The 19,314-nt window shown below is 39.4% G+C and overlaps 1 protein-coding gene across 6 annotated transcripts in view; it reads left to right on the forward strand.

Annotated features, from left to right (window-relative positions):
• USPL1 (ubiquitin specific peptidase like 1) overlaps positions 1 to 13,537 on the forward strand; it is a 39,810-nt gene extending 26,273 nt beyond the window's left edge. For all 6 annotated transcript variants that reach the window (XM_079902653.1, XM_079902657.1, XM_079902656.1 and 3 more), the window contains 3 exons: positions 1,929 to 2,054; positions 8,322 to 8,479; positions 10,404 to 13,537. In XM_079902653.1, the coding sequence (XP_079758779.1) occupies positions 1,929 to 2,054; positions 8,322 to 8,479; positions 10,404 to 12,304 (2,185 nt within the window). In that variant the 3' untranslated portion in view covers positions 12,305 to 13,537. The remainder of the gene's footprint in view (positions 1 to 1,928; positions 2,055 to 8,321; positions 8,480 to 10,403) is intronic.
• The last annotated feature ends 5,777 nt before the right edge of the window (positions 13,538 to 19,314 follow it).

The following is a 19,314-nucleotide window of genomic DNA, read 5'->3' on the forward strand; positions in this document are numbered from 1 at the left end:
TTCAGGCTTAGGTTTTCTGTTCTCTAAGACTTTCCTGCTCACTGTGGTGTACTGCCTAATCACCACCTGGATTTTAAATAACATAAATAACATATACAAGTCTTATGATTAAAATCAGCTTCATTATAGCTTTTCCAAAGTCCCCATCTCAGTTGTTTGACAGCTTTTCATTGAACATATCCTGTGTGCCAGGAACTCAACAGAAATAATCTTTATTCTGGCCAAATTCAGACCAGTTAGTTAGGGAAATAACATGAACATAATGGGGGACCGGTGACTTAGTCGTTATTTTGATCTGTTGGCTTTGCATACAAGGTGGATAAGTGCATTTTGGAGCTGTATAGAAAAAACTCTGAGAGCTCAAGGCACAGAAGCCACCAACCACTTTGGGTTTGCCTTTTTTTTTTTTTTTTTTTAAGTTCTTAGTTCTAAAAGTAAAAGGAGTTATAGAGGAAAAGCTAAAATGAAGTGGCATTTTACTAAAAGTATTTTCACTTAATCTGGTGGAAGAATACCCAGCAAACTCATTCATTTCTGTGCTGCTGCTTTTAGTGCCAGTTGAACAGCTCTTACTTAATTTAGAAGATATGTTCTGGAGGCAGTTAAAAACATGGTCTTTGGAGTTGGACTCCCTGAATTCCTGTCTCAAGTCTGTCATTTATCATCTGATGTATTTCACTTTCCTCATCTGTAAAATGGGGATAAGAATAGTACCTGCCACTTGGATTTGTTTGGTACGTGAGTGCTTAGCACGGTGACTTGTACACAGTAAGTGCTCAGAAATGTTAGGTGTCCTGTGGAGCATTAACACTTACTTGCTGAGACAAACTCCCTCTTATTAACTAAAAAATAGGAACCTTTACTTCACGTTTATCTCTGAGAACTAAGAATTTAGCAGAAATATAGTCAGTGTATTTGTTGATACCTCTATGTGGCTTTGCTTTTAAAATGTTAGCTTCCCTGATCTATTTTTAACGGCCCGTGCTTATCTCACTTATGACTTACCAGTATTTGTTACTGTTTAGAGAAGAAGGTGGTGTCTCCTAGATAATAAATAATTGCTCTTTTAAAGATATTACTGAAGCGGATCTAGTTGAGGCACAGTGTGCATCTGTAAAGATCATCTTTTTAGAATAATTGCTCTTTTAAAGATGTTACTAAAGCGGATCTAGTTGCGGTACAGTGTGCATCTGTAAAGATATCTTTTTAGATGCCTATTGCTATTAAGTATTCAGGCTAAAGTGCAAATTTAGAATTTTTGTAAACTGTGAAAGCAATATTCTTTCGCAGCTGATATTCTTATATTTTAAGGATCAAGATAATTAAGTTGTCTCTATTCCTGATTGTATATATTTGTAAGTGCCCCTTTTTGTTTTAGGTTGTCAATAATGGAGAGCCAGATTGTGAATTTTTTGAGTAAGAGATGAGCTCTTAATAAATTTGAAAGCCTTAGAACAGTGGTTCTCAACTATTTTTTGAGAAAAATATTTTTCTGGGGCGGGGGGGGGGCTATTTTTGTCCCATGGGACATTTGGCAATGTCTGGAGATAACTAGTTGCTACAGCTGGAGGCTGTTACTGGCATCTAGTGGGTAGAGGCCAGGGATGAGGCCACGTATCCAGCAATGCACGGTAGTGTTCCGCACAGCAAAGAACAACCCAGTGCAAAATAGCAGTGGTATTGCTCTCGAGAAACTCTGCCTTAACGTTTTCTTCATCTCATAGCTGAAAACTATAGGTAATTCACGTGGAGGGTCCTTACAAGAGCTTTACTAGAGTAGGGTTCGGGAGGAACATGGATATATTGATTTGAGGAAATAGGAAAGTATGAATAAACAAATAAAAGAAAGTACCTTTTTATTTTAAATGTTGATTGAGTTAACATAAATGAATTTAACTTAATCAAAGTTTTGTCTTCTTTTTTTATAGGTGTATGAAGAATCTGGTCACCTTTACAAACGTCATCCCTGAGTGGCACCCAGTTAATGCTGCCCATTTTGGTCCATGTAACAATTGCAACAATAAGTCACAGATAAGAAAAATGGTATTAGAAAAGTGAGTTTAAATTGCACTATTTTTAGAACAAAATGAAGGTGGATTTACTTTTTTTCTTTTTTTTTAATGTGTAGAATTGAAAGTGATGACTACAACCCACTTTCAGAAGTTTGAGTTAATGTATGTTTGTGAATTGCCAAAATGCTTCTCTCTATCAGGAACTCTGGCCAATAAGGAAGCTGTTCAGGCGACATACCACTGCAGAGCTGACTTAGGGTGATTGTCTGACCCCACTGTCCTACCGTCTTACCTTCTTTTGCCTTTTTTCTCTCTTTAAGGGTATTAAACTTCCATTTTTCTCACCTCTGCCAAGTGCCTGGAGTCATTAGAATTCTGGAATGTCCTTAATCTAATTTCAAGAACTAAGATGATTCAAAGATGAGCCATAGGCTCATCTGTCTGAATTTCCCTCTTCTTCAGTCCTCGGCCTGCTAATCCCTCATCCTGTTGGAAGCTCTCTGCTGCCCTCGAGCAGATGTATCATTTTTATATTTTGCCAGCTTTTCTATTTTTTCCTCAGTGGGAGGACTGATCAGAATTATCTTTTCCAGTGTTATCAGAAGCCCCATATCTTTAAAAACTCACAGGTAAATTCCATTTCAGGCAGTTTGTCTCTCTTTTGTTAATACACTCACACACATACCTCCTCTTTAACCTTTGCTTTCAGTTGCCCTTATCTCTACATAAAGAAAATGTTTTGAGGTTTAATTTGATGTAATAAAGAACCAGTGACATTAACCTTTTCTTAACCTTTTTCTGATGCCCTTGGATGCGCCAAGAAACCTCTCAGAATCTTTCCTAAAGGTTTATTATCATCCAAGTAATAAATTCTCAGTTAATCTAATAGTGCCATGACTTAAAAGGAAAAAAGAGCAGTGCCACTCCTAACCCATCTCCAGGCATCTGCTTTTTTTTTTTTTTTAAATTTTATTTATTCATTTGTTTAATTTTTTAGTTGCATTGGGTCTTTGCTGCTGCACACGGGTTTTCTCTAGTTGTGGCGAGCGGGGGCTACTCTTTGTGGCGGCACGTGGGCTCCTCATTACGTTGGCTTCTCTTGTTGCAGAGCACGGGCTCTAGGCACCTGGGCTTCAGTAGTTGTGGCTCGTAGGCTCAGTAGTTGTGGCTTGCGGGCTCTAGAGTGCAGGCTCAGTAGTTGTGGCACACAGGCTTAGTTGCTCCACGGCATGTGGGATCTTCCCGGACCAGGGCTCGAACCCATGTCCCCTGCATTGGCAGGCGGATTCTTAACCACTGTGCCACCAGGGAAGACCCAGGCATCTGCTTTTGAAACCTTTAAGGTAGTATTTACTTTGAGATTTCAAAACAGTGTACTCATTCCACCTTTATATAGTCTTCTTTTATAGTAGTTGAGGACTAAGGGCTCTTACACCAACACCTGGGCCCCGTCTCTATTTAACCTCTCCCTGTCCTTCCAATATGATTACATTTTTGGTTAAATCAGTGCTTCAGTACTTATTGTTTATTATGAATATGCATATATTCCCTCTCCAGCCAAGCAGGATACGTGGTTATGTTTCATTTCTTTTATAACTCTTTAGTTTTCCTGGAATTATTAATTGCCTGTGTTTTCACTTGCTTTGTTATATATACATTGTGATTTTTTTTCCAAATTCTTAAAATGCCCGTTAACAAATTTTCTAAACACTCAAATACTTCACAGTTTTTTAAGTTCTCCTCCCCCTTTTTTTCTGGAAACCTCTCTTCTGGCTACCTTTTATCCTTCTGCTCCAGGGTTCTAATCTATACTGGTTCCTCCCTGGGTCTGCTGCATGGGAGTCTTCTTTTTTTTTTTAAATAAATTAATTTATTTTATTTATTTATATTTGGCTGCATTAGGTCTTTGTTGCTGTGCGTGGACTTTCTCTAGTTGCGGCAAGCGGGGGCTACTCTTCTTTGCGGTGCATGGGCTTCTCGTTGCGGTGGCTTCTCTTGTTGCGGAGCACGGGCTCTAGGCGGGTGGGCTTCAGTAGTTGTGGCGCGTGGGCTTCAGTAGTTGTGGCTCTTGGGCTTTAGAGTGCAGGCTCAGTAGTTGTGGCGCACGGGCTTAGTTGCTCCGCGGCATGTGGGATCTTCCCGGACGAGGGCTTGAACCTGGTTACCCTGCATTGGCAGGTGTATTCTTAACCACTATGCCACCAGGGAAGTCCCGGGAGTCTTCTTTATATACACTTGTGGTCCCTATCTCAGTATTCAGCCCAGGGCCTTACCCCTACCTTCTTCAACATCTGTTGCCTATCAATATTGAGTCTTTAGGGGTTCTTTGGGGCATATAAGCTCTTCTCATCAGTATCCCCACTCTGTAGCAGTCACTACATTCATCACTTCATTCATTCTGCTAAGTTACCATTTTTCTGTTTACTTTTTGTCTTCTAAGTATTTATTGTCTTCTCGTTTGCTCATGTCTCCTTTCCCTTTTTTGTCCTTTTGGTTTATTACCTTTTTTTGTCCTTTACTATCATTTGATGGCATTTGATTGGGGAGACAGTGGAGATATCTTTAACCAAAAGTCCATAGGCTGTCTGGGGTCCAAGCTTTGAGATTTAAGTCTTCAGGGAATCCCCCCCCCCGACCCTTTTATTTTTTTGACTGTGCTGCATGGCTTGTGAGATCTTAGTTCCCCAGCTAGGGATTGAATCCGCACCCTCGGCAGCGAAAGCACAGAGTCCTAACCACTGGACCGCCAGGGAATTCCCAGGGAATCCTTTTTTTTTGAAGTGCTTTCCTTAGTGATGAGGTAGAAGGGCAGCCGGATTGGAAGTCTGTCATCCTGCCCTGGATCACTGGATCACTTGAGGCTTCTTGGTGTATATAATTATAACAGTTTATAGTGCTTTTTCTCAAGCCCTAACATTGAAGATAAACTCACTACTATTTTTTGTTTGATCTATTAATTTGTTGTATTGCAACATATAATTTTTAATTATACAAATATGTTGCTTTACTTACATTAAAGATTCATACTCTGATGTGGAAATGTATCCAGCCAGTGTTTCAATGGGAAATGTGTTTAGAGTTCTAGTGAATGGGCCAATTTGTAAGCAGAATTTATAATTTGGACATTTACTGTATTCAAAAGTAAATTGAGCTAGTATGTAAAATTTCACTTAAATTTTAAATGACAATGTCTTTATAAAGTCCCTGGTAATTTTTTTACTTTGAAATTTGTGTAACTTGATTGTTGGTATCTAATGGAATTTAGAAGCAAATTTAATATAGCTTTTAGGGATAACTTAAAAGTAATTAGGTCCATCATGATATCGTGCATAACTCAATCTTATAGCATTCTAAAAATTAATAGTGTTCCCTGAGCACCTTGTCTCAGGTAATCCCCATCTCTATATGTTCCCATTGGAAAAAGAGTCCATTGATAAATCTGGTGGGTCCAAATCTGCTACTTTTCTTTAAGTAAATTTGAGTAAATTATTTAGGAATTATATCCAGAGCATGGTGACATAGACTTAGAATGTGATTTAATTTTACTTCACAGACTCTTGAAATGAACCTCTCATTACTGCCACGATCTCCTTTAGGAATCTGGTCATACACTATCCTGGATTGTCATTTGAAAAGCTTACTTAAAGTTTTAACAATGATCAGTTTTTTAAATAACTATTTCTCAAGGATAGGGGAGTAGGGAGAACTGAAATAAGACATTTCTGCTCTGTGCTTATAGAGAGAGCTTTGTTAAACTGTCTAATACAATGATTTTCAGACTTTTTTAAAACAGATAAAGTACACTCTCCCCTACAAATTTTGGATGGAATACTGATATAAAAAATAGTTAAAATTATGTTTCTTAATTTAAGTCTTCATTGTTTGGCAGGAAATGTTTCATTATTTGTGAGATCCTTGAACCACCTTCAGAAAACACAGTTTGTAAACCTTTGTTGAACAGTTGAGGTTTTTTTTTTGGCCACGCAGCATGTGAGATCCTTGTTCCCCAACTAGGGATTGAACCCACACCCCCTGCAGTGGAAGCATGGAGTCTTAACCAGTGGACAGCCAGGGAATTCCCGAACAGTTGAATTTTTTCTAAAGATGTATTTTCTTTTTTACAATTAACATGAACGAATTCTAATTCTTTGAATTACACCTAATTTTACTCGTATTTTTCATTTTTTGTCATATTGCAAATTCAAACAGTGGTATAATAGAGCTAAAATGTAATGAGGTTTAAAAATTACATTTGCAGATTTTTTTCTGCCTAAAGCCTACATTATGACAGTTCAGAAGTACATATGTGCACATTGTTAAATATGCTTTTTCTAAAATATGAATGATTATATTACATTAGTTGGGCTGAAAATCAAAAACTTGTACTCCAGACCGTTAGCACAAGCCTGGCTACTTTTTGTGGAGCTGACTCAGTGTGCCCTGCTGACTTGTATAGCAGTGCAGTTAGCACAGTTCTCTTGTGCTTGCTTTCTCTCTTTCCTATTTTTTCTTCTCTTCCTGAGGGTAGATCCTTATAACAGGAGGAGTTGAATCTCATGTTAGGGAGGTGAGGACAAATGGATCGTAGCTTGAAATCTCGTGTGACTCTCGGTTCCAGTTCTGTTAACCTGTCCCATCCAGTTTTTTATGGTTGAGTCAGAACCTGACTTGCTCTCTTCAGCTCTGAGCACTGTCTTTGACACTCAAGGTACTGTGGGTAGGAAGAAGTGTGAGAACAAAATCTGTTACTGCCAAGCTAGAGGTAAACTTCAACCCTCACCTGAGAGGCTGGAAATGAGACAAGCTGGAATTATGGGTAGGAAAATACCGTGACTTCTAGGGTTTAGGAGACGTAGACAGGAGAATAAGCTAGAAAAGGAGGAGGCATCTGCTTTATTTTGTTGACTCCAAGAAGCCAACGTTTCTAAGTTGTACTGTTTTAAAATTATGCCATTAAGAAATAAATGCTGCTTATTTAACATTTTCCACGTGTAAACTCACATAAACTAGTAAGATTGGGTAGTCTAGGGATCAACAAGAGAATGTTTTAGTAACTAGCCTCAGCAAATATATCGAAAAGGTAACATCTGAGGCCAAAAGAACTAAATATTAGTACTTGAAGAGACCCAAAGCCTGCGTATGCAGCTGTGAGAGTAAATCTCTGGTTTTTCTGTGGATCACTGATGCACAGACACAGTTGCACCTCTTAACATGTTTGAAATGGGAATACATCTAAAAGTCGATGGCATGGTATAGTTTAATTGGCAGTCTTCTTTCATAATGGTACATTTTATATAACCAGTGGCATCTCAGACCAATGTGTGGCAAAAAACAATGAGAGTTTAGTGTTATGGACGGTTTTGCAGGACTTTTTATTTATCGGTACTTAAGTTTTAAAGATTTGATTATTCTCTAACAGAAAGATTGACAAGGGATAATTTACAAATTATCTCTCATCAGTTTGAATAATCTGCATTTTGGACATTGATTCAAGTTTATTTCAGCTGAATAAATTTTGGTAAGCTAAGTAAGTTTTGACAGCTGTTTAAATATTGGGAAGAGGTATTCAACATTTTTTGTAAATCCTGAGAGCTTTGTTAAATTTAATTATTTGAGGCCTATTTGGGGTTCTATTTTCTGGTTTGTTATGCTACTGTAATAATAAAATGTATCTTTGAAATTATGGATGTCTTGAAGTTTATAGTAAATCAACCATCATGTTGTATTTTCTTCTCTACTTCCTCACAAGTAAACTTTTTTAAGTAGAAATTTTAGTTTGATGGGTCTCTCTACTTCCTGAGAAAACTGAGAGAAATAGGCCAAAGTATTAGCATGTTGCGGTTTTTAAAATGTTTGTTTGAATATCTTACGTTTGTTATTTTGTTTCACATATCACCTGTCCCATCTAACAAAGGCAATTAATTTGGGCACTTGATGCCGAAGAGAATTCTCAAAGGTCTGGATTTTTTTCTTTTGATTCTGTGAAGTAGTTTCCGAGAGATCTTCTTTAAGCCAAAGCAGCATCCTGGCTCACAGAGCAATTTTTGTTTAATGGTCTGTGTTAGAGCCTTATTGCATGATGGCTTCCAACTGTCAGTGATACCATTCTGAGAAGGGTTTACTGTTACATTCTTCTTAGAGTGAGTTCTCCATTTCTAATTAAGGCACACATCTGGAGGTTCTCAAGAAAAATCAGTGCAGTTGGCCTTGAAAATGTTATGTGTGACTTACTCGCTTTAGACCATCTTTTGTATAACCAGACACATGGTATTACATTTGTTTGACTTCTCTTACCTTTCTCGCCCACAGAGTATCTCTCATATTCATGTTGCACTTTGTGGAAGGTTTACCGCATAATGACTTGCAGCACTATTCATTTCATTCTGAAGGCTGTCTTTATCAAATAACTTCTGTAATTCAGTACCAAGCAAATAATCATTTTATAACATGGATTTTAGATGCTGATGGTAAGTGTTTAAACGTTTTCCTTTCATGATAATAGGCATGGACACTAAACTGTAGTTTGTTCTTTTAAGACAGGCTTTGCCTTGGTTCTTTTTTCTCTCTTCCTGTCCTTGCCTGTTACAGTTCTGCCCCCTCCTCTATTCTGTCACTCTGCTTTAGAATCACTCCTAACTTTTAACTTTGCTTGTTTATATTAGCATATTTATGGGTATACACATGCATATGCGTATTTTTTTTTTAGACAGAGATTGAGGTGATATACTACTGTTGGTTTACAGTTTGCTATTTTTCACTTAATGCCTTTGCTTTCATTTTTTATTACATGAGGAATATATGTTCAGTATAAAAAATGGTGGCAATTTTGAGTTTTTAGATCTATAACCTTGTATTTCTTTTAAAAAGAAAGTACGTTGTTCTGGAGGTTTTTTAGTTGAGAACAAAAATAAAATAAGTTTTGCTGAGTTTGCAATTGTTAGTAATATAAATAAAAGTAAACATCTATTTCTAAGACTATTAGACATTGCAGACTATGTAACCTTCTCTCACTGTGAAATAGAATATCTGAAATCCATAGTTTGCTAACAGCTACAGTCAAGGTAAAACCTTTATTTAAATAATTAAACTTTTCAATACAAGGTTAACTAGTACAGCTCATGAATTTTGCTTTTTCCCTTCTGTATATTTAATGTGGTTTATTATTGAGTTTGTTTCCCCTCACGATGTTCACTTTGTCTTAGACAAGATAACTCAGTCTCCTTAAAGTGTTATATCAGTTCATTGAGAAGGGGTCACTTTGATTTTGTTCTATTTTTCCATTTACAATTGTTAGGAAATTTTTCATATTTGATATATTCTTCCTGGGGATGGTTTGGTTAGATGACACAATAACGTGTCATCAATTTGCACTTTGCAAATTGAAACTCATGTTAGAAATATAGTTATTACCTTAAAGTTTTACCCTTCTTCAGAATTGGCAGGGGGAAGTGGTTCTCAATAACATAAAAAAACTTAGAAAAAATTTATTTTACTTTTTTATTGCATTCTAGAGAATGAAAAGTCTGCTTCAGGTAGAAGAGGTTAGATGGTTTCCAACTTTGACAGCATATAAAAATTGTATGGTTAGCTTATAAAAAACATCCTGGCTCTCTCCTAGACCAGTGAATCAGTCTCTGAGAATTCAGCCCAAATATTAGTCAGATGATTCTAATGTGTATGTGTGGTGGAGAACCACTGACCTAGGCAAAGAAAATATTCTCAAAGTTTAATGGGTATAGGATAAAAAGTGGTGGGTTCAGATAGTTTATACGGGTGTATGCACATAAACTTAACAGATGGCTTTGTTTGGGGTTTTTTTGGTGTGTAGAGGGACATTAACCTCTTTCCCTTCACCATCATCTCATTCCTACTTGACAAATGAGAAAACAGGAGCTCAGAAATAAAATAAGAGCAGACACCTAAAGACCTAAAGCTTCTTTTTCTAACCCCAAAAAGAAATGAAATAAGAATTGAATTAAGTGTTGGCATTTGAGTTAACAAGCTTCATTTATCTTGAAAATTCATTATATTATGAAAAACTTAATCTATTTTCTAATATTGTTAGATATATTAGGTGATACTGTACTGTATTCTAAGTTCCAGAAGTTAAAGATACTTCTGTCTTGATTTTTGTGGGCATTTTAGAAAAGAGTAAACACTACCTGAGTTTTTCACATTTCTGGATGTTAGTGTATAACTTTTGTTATCCGAGTAAGGACTTTTAACATGGCAGAGAAAAATGGTGACATAAGGATAAGGCCATGTTTTCAAGCATTCTCCTTTGGTGGATATCCAGTGATACAGTGGTTAAAAAGGCCAGAAGAAAGTTAACCCAGGATGGTGGTTTTTTTGAATGTCTAACATCTTTCACTTTCCTTCCCCATCCCCCAGGAAGTTGGCTGGAATGTGATGACTTAAAAGGCCCATGTTCTGAAAGGCATGAGAAATTTCAAGTTCCTGCTTCAGAGGTACATATTGTTATCTGGGAAAGAAAAACATCCCAAATGACAGATAAAGCACCTGCCTGCTGCCCACTTAAAAAGACTTATGATCAGCACGCTTTCGGAGATGAGAATCAAGTCTCGCCAGCACTGTGTTCTGTAGGTGATGCTGCCTCAGCTGAAATGTCCTCAGGAACTCACCCCACAAAAGCGTCAGTTGCTCCTAATACTCTTTCACAGGATGAAGCCGTAACTTTTGAACATCATTTATTTTCAGGTCTGAAAGGTTTGGTCGACAAGAATATTTCACCTTTGACATGTGAAGAAATACAGGTTAACTCTGAAGGTTTTTTATTAGAAAATAAACCTGTGGCAGAGAACGCAGGGGTCGTCAAAACACATACTTTGCAATCGCAGGCGTCACTAATGGCTTCTTTAGTATCGGCTCCAGGCAAGGACAAGCTTACCCAAGACCAGTTTGTGGATTTAAGCTTTTCATCTCAGCTTGTAAATACAAACGTGCCGTCAGTACAGCTGAATACAGAAGATGCTGTCGTTACTCAGCCTGTGAATGATATGCGTGCTACGGACCTTGCACAGAGAGTAAACTCAGTAGAAACTGAGGGTCCAGTTGCCCTAGAGAAGGATGCTCCATCGAAACAGTCTCTTTTACCAAGACCTGAGAAATTACAACCAGAACAACATGTTACATCTCAGGTGTCTGATTTGAAGGAAAAAGAAACTGCAGCGTCTTCTCAAACCGTAACAGCTAAGCTGTCACAGAATCCATTTCTGAAGGAAAATCAGAAAAAACCATTTGTGGGAAGTTGGGTTAAAGGCTTATTAAGCAAGGGTGTTTCTTTTATGCCGTTTTATGTTTCAGCTCATAGTAGAAACACTGTGACTGATTTGCAGCCTTCAGTTAAGGGGGCAAGTAATTTTGGTGGCTTTAAAACTAAAGGTACAAAACAAAAGGGTAACTGGGCATCCAGGGAAGCTCACAGCTGTGCAGGTAAGCCTCCTCCAGTTAGCAACCCTGCACCAAGCCATCCATCACCAGTTAGCACAGCTTCTGCTCTCCCTGCTGATGGTAATGGTGATGTGGAAGTTTTGAAGAAATGTGAAAAGGCCTCATGTGGAGCTCACCTCAACCACAATTCTCATGGAAATGAAAATGGTGTTTCTTCAGCAAACCGTGGAAACTCAGTTGAGGGTCAGATTCATAAACTTCGTCTAAAACTTCTTAAAAAACTTAAGGCAAAAAAGAAGAAATTAGCTGTTCTTATGTCTTCCCCCCAAAATGGAACACTTCCAAGTGAAAATTTAGAACCTATGTCCCATTGTGGATCTCCAAATGACTGTGAATCAATTGAAGACTTGCTAAAAGAACTACAACATCAAATTGATATTGCCGATGGTAAATCTGGATGCCCTGCAGTTCCTGGCGTTTCCTCATACAGTAGTCAAACTCATGAAGAAATTTTAGCAGAATTACTGTCCCCTACAACGGTTGTTTCAACAGAGCTCTCAGAAAATGAGGAGGCTGACTTCAGGTACTTAGAAATGGGAGATAATCATATCCCAGCACCAGTACCTAATGAATTAAACAGTATTCCCCAAAACATTCATCTGAGACAGGACCATAATTACTGCAGCCCCACTAAGAAAAATCAATGCAAAGTTCAGCCAGACTCACTCACAAATAATGCCTATGTTACAACATTGAACTCGGAAAATTCCATGAAGACTGATATTTTTGATGAATTTTTTTCTACTTCAGCGTTAAATTCTTTAGCAAGTGACACGTTAGACTTCCCTCATTTTGATGACTATCTGTTTGAGAATTGTTGAATGCTTGGTAACTGTTTTTAGTTTAATATTTATTATTACTCTTGGGAAAATTTACTATGTTTTTAGATAGTGTTTACACACTGGCCTTGTCATGAACAAAAGGTAAGCTACTGAAGGTTTTACCTTTGGTTATGCCCACAAAGCATACGATCTGTTTCACAAGTTTAAATGATGAAGAATTTGTTCTCCTTGTTGGCTTCATTTTGTGTTTGTAGGAGAATGAGGATTTCAAAATGTTAAAAATGAAAAGTAGTAGTTTGTAGTTTCTGGCAGTCTGTACAGTTGGGTACATTAAATTTCTACATTTTAAATTTTAGTTATGTTGGTTCAGGCAAAACACCAGTTGATACAAACTTAAGTCATTGTATATGGTACATGAACACATGACTGTTTTGCTAGTGGTTTTGTGGTCTTACGTAAGAGTCTCAGCCTGTCTCTTCTACCAGTAGAGTGGTGTAGAATGTAAGCTCCCCTCATACAACTTGTTTCCTCTTTCTCTCTTTACAAAAGATGGCAGGAAACTTGTTACTAGAACTTCATATAATGTTAGGTGATCAAAAAACTGATCTGTAACAGGAAAAAGTAACCTATTTTTGTGTTGATGTGCTAAGAGTTTACATTATAAGTATCATCTTTCTCCCCCAAGACATTTATTTCTGTAACCAAAGTGGGACACCATCTAGCAGTTATATTTTGGGAGAAATAGCCAGTGCATGTAAGGCTTGCCTATGTTGGATTCTACTATGAATGAAACATTAATTCATTTAAACCTCAACATTCCTATGAGCAAGGTACTCTTATCACTTTTAACAGATAAGGAAACAGCACGGAACTAGTAAGTTGTAGAGCTGGGATTGAGTATAGAGTGGTTACTACAGTGCTTGAACTTAATATCTGTTTTACCTCTAGCTTCATTTAAAGTTTGGGTGATTTGAGTTAGTAGCAGAGTTAACTAAGGTTTGAAGGTGGCAGTCTTGGGGGAGAATACTTTGTTAGGGACTCAGTACTGCAGAAATGATTTGTCAAAATTACTCCCAAACCTCCCCCTCCCTTTTTTTGTGATTGCAGAAGTAAAAAGTCATGTTTATTGTAAGGAAAAACTGGGAAAATCCAGGAAAACACCAAGAAAATTTCAGAGCATTCATCTTAACACTTAGTGGTAATAACTGCTGCAAACATTTTCATATTTTTATGCATTTAGACTTTAAGAAATAAATATGAGATTCTGTTGTACCTGTTTGTTAATGATGTGTGTTAATGTTTAATGAGCATCTTTCCATCTTAGTTTTTGACAACTTTTGGATAGCTATATAATGTTACATTGTGTGTATTACCGTTGTTTCACCAATTTATATTTTGAGGTGATTTGTATTGTTTTGTTATTGTTAATTATCCTTATTGATAAAAATTTTCACAGATCCAAATTTTATTTTCTGGGAGTGGAATTTCTGGGTCAAAGAATATGCACTTTGTTGTTTGCATGGCTTTGCCGAACCCTCACCAACACCAGGTAGTAGCGTTGAAGGGGGAAAAAACCTTGACTGGTTTTGGTTACATTTCCATGATTATTAGTGAGGTTGAATATTTTCTGTAACTTTATTGGCCAGTTGAGTTTCTTTGAGGAATTGCTTATCCATCCTTTACGTGTTACTATTCATTCAACTATTTCTAGATTTCTGCTGAGTGCCAAGCGCTGTTGTAAACCTCAGATATAAGGCAATAAAAATAAATAAATAAATAAAGGGAAATTCTTGCCTTTTAGTAATTTGCCTTCTAAACAAGGAGGTAAATATATAATGTTGGGTGGTAATAGGGGATACATACGGTTGACTCCTGTTATTTGCGGTACTTCTGTTGTATCAAGTCACCACAAACACTGAATTAGCAAATACTGGACCACTGCTCCTGGGGGAATACAGTTAGGTTCCTGTGAGGCTCTGGTCACAACATTTTTGTCACCTGATCAACAAATGTTGTTTTTTGTGTGTTTCTGTTTAAAGATACCTTATGTAGTATATATTGTTGATTTATTAATATTGAACACAAGGTCACCAGCGCTGTAACTCCTGCCTGAATGGAGCTCATCCCACGCATGTTTTTTTCCATGAGGCATGTCACACCTTCCTTGCACTTTGGAATACTAGACAGCACTTGGGGGCCATTTTAAACAAGTGAAGTAACCAACGAAAAGGACAAAGAACGTCCATAAGACATTTGGTCCACGCCAGTGGTCCTGGAAATTTGGTCCAATCCAAAATGTCCATGAGCATCTTTGGTCCACGCCAAATGATCTGTACCACTGTCAAGAGCCTTGACGTTTGGCGTGGACCAAATGTACTGCAAGGGCTTCAGATTTGTCATTGCTGTGTGCATGTCCATAAATGACCACAAGAGCACTGCAAGTATTGATTTTTAGGGTTACAAATAAATTTTGGCAAGTAGGCAAATTCACAAATATAGACTCCTCAAATAATGACAATTGACTAATGTCAGGTGGCACTAAATGCTATGGAGAAAAGTGGGTGAGTGATGGGAGGACTAATTTAGACTGAGTGGACTTGGAAGGTTGCTTGGAGTGACATGACATTTGAGCAGGTACTTCAGTGAAGTTAGGGACTTAGCCACGTGACTGGACGAAGGGCATTCCAGGAAGAGCAGAAGTCCTGAGGAGCAAGGGTGCTTGGCAGGATCGAGAACAGGGAAGAGGCCAGTGCGCTTGAGTAGAGTGAGGCAAGGGAAGGAGAATTATAACGAGATCAGAGAGGTTGGCGGAAGCCAGATCACGTATGGCTTTGTGGAGCATAGTAAAGACCTTGTCTGTGCTTGAGAAAAACGGGAAGCCACTGGAAGGTTTCAGGCAAGGGAATAACACGGTCTAGTTTTTTTTTTTTTTTTTTGCGGTACGCGGGCCTCTCACCGTCGTGGCCTCTCCCGTTGCGGAGCACAGGTTCGGGACGCGCAGGCCCAGCGGCCACGGCTCACGGGCCCAGCCACTCCGCGGCATGTGGGATCCTCCCGGACCGGGGCACGCACCCGTGTCCCCTGCATCGGCAGGCGGACTCTCAACCACTGCGCCATCAGGGAAGCCCACGGTCTAGTTTTTAAAGGATCACTGAAGTGTGGAGAATGCAGTTGGTCAGAAATAGAAGTGCTAGTCTGTAACAGTCTCAGTTAAGACAGGGTGACCCGCTGTGGAGGTGGTAAACAGCTGGGTCACTTGCCTTTCCAAGGCAGAGCCAACAGGTCGTGTTGATGGTTGAAGGTGGGCTAGAAAGAGGAGGCAAAGATAAACCTCAGATTTTGTTGCCTGAACAAATGGGTTGCGCTATTTACTGAGATGGGACAGACTTGGGAGGAGGGAGAACATTTAAAGGAAAGAACCTATCCAGTTTTGGATGCGTTAGGCATAAGATCTCTATTAGACTTCCAAGTAGAGAGAATTTAATAGGAAAGTGTATCTGCAGTGTTGGGCCTCAGGAGAGGGCGCCGCTGGAGACACTCTTTTAAGAATTATAAATGCATGGATCCTATGTAATGCCATGATATAGGATGGGGCCGTTTAAGGAGTTAAAACAGCTCTGGGGAGCAAAAGGGGCAGTTAGGAGGAAAACCAGATGAGTGGTGTCCTGAAAATCAGGGGAAGATCTATCAGATCTGCTGCTGGTTTGTCAGGTGCTGCTGGGAAGTAGAGACATAGGACTGAGACTTGACATTGGCTTTGGTAACAGGGACGTACATCCTTGGTAACTTAGCCAGGACAGTTCAGTGGAGCTGTGAGAATAAGTGTGAATGGGTTCAAGCGAAAAGGGATGGTGAGAAAGGGCAGATACAGGTACATTCTTTTGAGATGATCTAAACTATGCTGAGAGGTTCAAGTGTGTCTACATTCTTTTGAAACATTCACTTGACACCTGGTGGCGGAATGTGAGGTCAAGGTTTTTGTTAATGTTTTTAAGATGGGAGATGTCATAATATGTTTCTATATGAGACTGAGTGTTCCAGGGAGAGAGACAACGGATGTTGTACATGAGAAAAGGGACAGTTGCAGGAGCACATTTCTCTGGGATGAGATCCAAAATAGGAGGAGGGTGTGACCTTAAGAGCTAAGAGTTTATCCATTTTAATACTAGGAAAAACAAAGTATATAGGTACAGTCGTTAGGAGATTTGATGATTAGAGGATAAGAAAGGTCCCGTGATTCTTTTCTCGGGGGATATAGTAAAGTCAGCTGAGGGCGTGAGAGGAGGAGGGGTTGAAGATCAAGGAAGAGAGGCTTGAGTCTCCAGAGCTAATTGAATAGGGACATGCGGTGGGCTTGCTAGGCAGTGCTGAGAGCCCTCCAGAGGTTTAAGGTCATAAACTCTACTGAGACCAGCTAAGATGGTTGTTTATTTCTCTGCAATCACGTGTGCTGCTCAGGTGCGGGACAGAGGGTAGGTGGGCAGTTGGAGTCAGCTAAAGTTGGAGGTATTGTCAGACAAAGTGGACAGAGAAGAGAAAAGGTCAGGTTTTAGGAAAGGAACATGATGATCGTGGTGGATAAGGAGGGAGGGAGGGACATGGGACAGGTGATGGTCATTTAAAAAGTGGTGGCACTCGGGCTTCCCTGGTGGCGCAGTGGTTGGGAGTCCGCCGGCCGATGCAGGGGACACGGGTTCATGCCTCGGCCCGGGAGGATCCCACATGCCGCGGAGCGGCTGGGCCCGTGAGCCATGGCCGCTGAGCCTGCGCGTCCGGAGCCTGTGCTCCGCAACGGCAGAGACCACAACAGTGAGAGGCCCGCGTACCGCAAAACAAAAACAAAAACAAAAACAAAAAGTGGTGGCACTATATGGGAAAAGAATCTGGAAAAGAATGGATATATGTATATGTGTAACTGAACCACTTTGCTCTATACCTGAAACACAACATTGTAAATCAACTATACTGCAATATAAAATCAAAATTAAATTTAAAAAATAAAAACTAAAAAGTGGTAGCAGATCTCAATGGATTGGAGGTGGGTTCAAAGAATGCTAGAATGGGACTCATGGAGGAAGTAAGCTGGCTAGACAGTGGTGTGCTTGAAACTGAGCTTTCAGACACAGTACAGTTGTTGGTGATGACAGGGTCTGAAGAATGACAAGGGAAGTGCAAGGCCAAGGTTGGGTGAGAAGTCCATGAAAAGTGAGGAGATACAGGAGCCAAGAAGCCAGGATGGTGTGTGGATAGTCTCTGTGGGCGGCAAAGACATCTAAGTGGCAGCAGGAGCCCTGGCGGAAAGAAATATACAGTAAGCCAGGAGCTAAAACCCTCAGGGAAAGGCAGGAGACCATGAAAAGGGCGGATGACAGCAAACAGCACAGGGGGTTCAGTCCAATGGTTTGTGCTTTAAAGGCACTGGAGGGTTATAAGGAAGATGGGGGAACCGTGGCTGAAATAACAGCAGGGAACCAGGAAGATAAAACAGCCACCACTTGACAGGGCTATTCAGGTTTCACCCAGCACAAAGGAAGGGAGAGACTGTTTACAGAAGTTGGGGACAGGAGAGTCCTGTCAGTGACAGACGATGCACTCCAGAAGACGCTGGGGGGGATGGCTAAGGTGTTGGATGGAGTGAGAGATTGGGAGAGATTAGATCTAGAATTTAAAGTCCTGGGAGGATCGGCGTTCATAGACTGACAGAGCTAAACAAGAGTGCAGGTTGTGATGGGATCTCTTGGGGAGAGGAGTTTGGGAGGATCCTGAGTTCCAATTACAGCCTTCCTCTTGGGATTGGCCTCTTGGGCAGTTTGAAAGGTAAGGAAAGAAGGGAGTTTTTTGAAGGGGGCCACAGGGAGCAAGGTGCCTGAACAAGGAGCTCTGTGGGAGCTTCGGTCCTGCGGTGACTGAATTGGGGTCTTAATGCTTTATACCTGCTCTTTACGTTTAAGGTATTAAACTTTTCCCCGGCACGTGGCAGTTTTGATTTCTAGTTGATTATCATTTTTAATGGTTTGACAAAAGTTTTACATTATTTTATAGTCTTTTCCCTTTGGTATTAAGTTTTGTCAAGATTACTTCTACCCCCCAAATATATAAATATTGACATATTTCTTCTAATGGAACTAGGTTTCTTTTCTTCCTTTTCTTCCTTCCTTCCTTTCCCTCCCTCACTCCCTCTCTCTCTCTCTGTCTCCTTTCTTTCTTCCTTCCTTCCTTCCTTTTTCTTTCTTTTCTTTCCTTTCCTTCTTTTCTTTCCTCCCTCCCTCCATCCCTCTCTCTCTCCCCCTTTCTTTTCTTTCCTCCCTCCCTTCCTTCCTTTCTTCCTTCCTTCCTTTTTCTTTCTTTTCTTTCCTTTCCTTCTTTTCTTTCCTCCCTCCCTCCCTCCCTCCATCCCTCTCTCTCTCTCCCCCTTTTCTTTCCTCCCTCCCTTCCTTCCTTTCTTCCTTCCTTCCTTCCTTTCCTTCCTCCCTCCCTCCCTTCCTTCCTTCCATGAATCTTTCATTCTTTTGCAGTGTATCTTGATGTGGTACCATGAGGTTTCTTTTCCCCCAACAGTATATTTGTTCGAATACCATTTATTGAATCACCTCACTGTTCTTTAACCATTCAAAATACACCATTCATATTATATCTTTCATATTATGTTAACAAATATTGAGTTCCTATAGTGTATTGAAGTTATGTGGGAAGAAACTTAGTGATCAATTATAGAAGGCAATTAAACAGTGTAAATATCAATTTCCTAGGGAGGAAAAAAGGCTAGGAGGAAAGTCTATCAAATTTTAGCCAATTTTTCTTCCAGTTAACATTATTGCAGTAATCCACTCTGAAAGTCAGAAAAAGTATATGAAAAGCAGAAGATACAGTTTATTAGAGTTTTGTTTCTTCCAGTTTTACTGAGATGTAATTGACCTACAGCACTGTAGAAATTTAAGGTGTACAGCATAATGGTTTGAGTTACATATATTGTGAAATGATTACTGCAGTAAGTTTAGTTATCTTAGTGTTTTCCTGGGTACCGCAAATGCAAACAACACAAAATGGAC

Source organism: Stenella coeruleoalba (assembly GCF_951394435.1).
Source record: "Stenella coeruleoalba genome assembly, chromosome: 18".
NCBI classification, from domain to species: Eukaryota; Metazoa; Chordata; class Mammalia; order Artiodactyla; family Delphinidae; genus Stenella; species Stenella coeruleoalba.